This window comes from Athene cunicularia (genome assembly GCF_003259725.1).
Source record: "Athene cunicularia isolate RWA chromosome 12 unlocalized genomic scaffold, athCun1 chr12_part1, whole genome shotgun sequence".
In the NCBI taxonomy this organism is placed as follows: Eukaryota; Metazoa; Chordata; class Aves; order Strigiformes; family Strigidae; genus Athene; species Athene cunicularia.
Window position 1 is genome coordinate 19,974,886 of NW_020799116.1, and position 2,245 is coordinate 19,977,130.

General features: G+C 66.1%; 1 protein-coding gene across 1 annotated transcript in view; it reads left to right on the forward strand.

The window, feature by feature from the left end:
- Positions 1-205: 205 nt before the first annotated feature.
- LOC113484929 (PHD finger protein 7-like) overlaps positions 206-2,245 on the forward strand; it is a 4,020-nt gene continuing 1,980 nt past the window's right edge. The window contains exons 1-8 of the mRNA XM_026857616.1: positions 206-232; positions 358-482; positions 794-885; positions 975-1,076; positions 1,355-1,479; positions 1,567-1,729; positions 1,816-1,922; positions 2,134-2,236. Of these exons, the coding sequence (XP_026713417.1) occupies positions 431-482; positions 794-885; positions 975-1,076; positions 1,355-1,479; positions 1,567-1,729; positions 1,816-1,922; positions 2,134-2,236 (744 nt within the window). The 5' untranslated portion in view covers positions 206-232; positions 358-430. The remainder of the gene's footprint in view (positions 233-357; positions 483-793; positions 886-974; positions 1,077-1,354; positions 1,480-1,566; positions 1,730-1,815; positions 1,923-2,133; positions 2,237-2,245) is intronic.

Below are 2,245 nucleotides of genomic sequence, written 5' to 3' on the forward strand. Positions count from 1 at the left end.
GCCCAGCCCCGGCACGTCGCACCCACCCCTGTGTGGCGGCGGCCGTCTCGGAGCGGGTGGAGGAGGCCGAGGCCACCCCTGCCCGCATCAGCGGCACGTGCAGGCCAGAGGTCGTGATGTCACTGTGCTCACAGGGACCAGCTGTGCCCATGTTTGGGGATGCTGGTGTCACCATGGACACGGTGACTCAGAGGGGCAACCGGGCTCAGGTGTGTCAGTGCGACCTGGAGAGGTGAGGAGAGCGCAGGGGAGGGACGGGGCTCGGGCCGGACATCGCTGCCGAGGCAGGAGGGGGCCCCACGCCTCGGGGCGCTGGGCCTGTGCTGCGAGCTCACCTGTGCCCTGCTTCTCCCTCAGAGTCAGCCGGGAAGCGCCTGGGAGAGACACGCCAGTACTGCTGGGACAGTGGCTCTCCCAACTGTCACAGTCAATGTGCACCATGTCTGGGAGAAAGCGGGAGGCCCCCGACTCGATGGAGCAGGGTGAGAGCAAAGTATCCCTCCCGCAGCAGAGCAGGGGTGTTGGGGCGCTCAGCGCGGGCCCTGGCAGGGGAGGCAGGAGCTCCCCAGCGGCCCCGGGGCAGGGCCCCTCCTGCCCGCGGCGAGCGGGCCGGCTGGGCAGTGGGCGCCAGCTGGGACAGCCCTGCCTGCCATGCCCCTTGCTGGCCACGGCCCCCCGCCCTGCCCTTCGGCCCGCCAGGGACAGAGCAGGCCCTCGGGCCAGTCCCTCAGGGACGCTTCCCCCGGCCCGCAGAGGTGCTCATTCCCGGTGGCGTTTGCTCTCTCCCCTCCAGCGTGCGTGCTGTGTGGCCGGGCAGCGGCGGACCCGGATATCTGCGGGCACAAAATCCAGCAGCACGGCCTCTGTGCCCACGTGTTTTGCCTGGTGAGTGCCCCCGGGGCTCCCTCCAGCTGGCCGACAGGCAGTCCCGGCCACGCTCTCCTCATCAGCTCCTCATCTCTTCTCTTCTGCAGTTTTTTGCCAACAAGCTTTCGCAGCAACCGCTGGAGGATGTGGGCCTGATGGGATTTCTCCCAGAGGATATCCGCCGCACGATCGAGCGGGCAGCGCAGCAGGTGAGGACCTGGCCAGGTCAGGGAGATCTGTGCCAGGAGATGTTTGTGGGAGCTTAGCCTAGACCCCAAGGAAGAAATCCCAGCCCCTCCAACCAGCTCTGGGACAAAAGCCTTGCTCCCGGCAGCTCCACAGAGGCTCCAGCCCAGCAGCTGCGTGTGCCGGGTGGATCTGTAGGCTGTGACCCAGCAGCGGCCACATGCTGCCCCCTGCCCGGAGGCGTGGGGCTGGCTGGGGAGGCGTGAGGCTGCCGCTGACGGGGCTGCTCTGCTCTTTCCAGCAATGCTTCGTCTGTGGCAAGAGCGGGGCTGCCACAACCTGCTGCCGGGAGGGCTGCGACCGCAGCTTCCATCTGCCCTGTACCACGGAGGGAGGATGCGTGACGCAGTTCTTTTTCCAGTACAGGTACCTCCTCTCCTCTCCCCTCCTAACCTGCCATCAGGGAAGGACCCAGCGCTTCTCACTCCGCCCATCCCTTTCCTTTCCCCCCAGGTCCTTCTGTGGGGAGCACAGCCCAGAGCAGGCAGTGGAGGCAGCTCCAGAGAAGGACACCACCTGCCTCCTCTGCCTGGAGCTTGTCGGGGACAGACAGTCCTACGGCACCATGGTGTGCCCAGCGTGCAAGCACGCCTGGTTCCACAGGGGCTGCATCCAGGTAGGAGCCTCTCTCTCTCCCCCGGGGCACGGCAGGTGCTCAGCAGCACCAGGGCCTCACTCCTGCTCCCTACATTTCTGCTGCAGGGACAGGCTGTGCGCGATGGCATTTCTTGTTTCCGGTGCCCGCTCTGTAGGGACAGGGATGCATTTTCTTCAGAAATGCTGAGCATGGGCATCCGCATCCCCTTCAGGTTGGTGTCCTGCCCAGCTCCCCAGACAGGAGGCTGGGAGTGCTGTGCCATGCCAGGGACTGCCCCTGCGGTCCTGGCCCTCTGCTGCCCCGTGAGCCTGGGCTGCAGCTTCACCAAGCTGGAAGCCGGGCAGGGGTGCAAGAGCAGGGATGCTCTACATCTGCCTTGTGCTGGGGCAGCAGCGGCTCAGCAATTTTCCTTTCTCCATCAGTTTGCCATCGCAGGACCCCCACGCATATGATGATCTCAGTGAGAGGCACAGCCGCTGCGATGCCTGTGAGTGCCTGTGCCCAGGAGGCAGGGAGCAGGCAGAGGCACAGGGG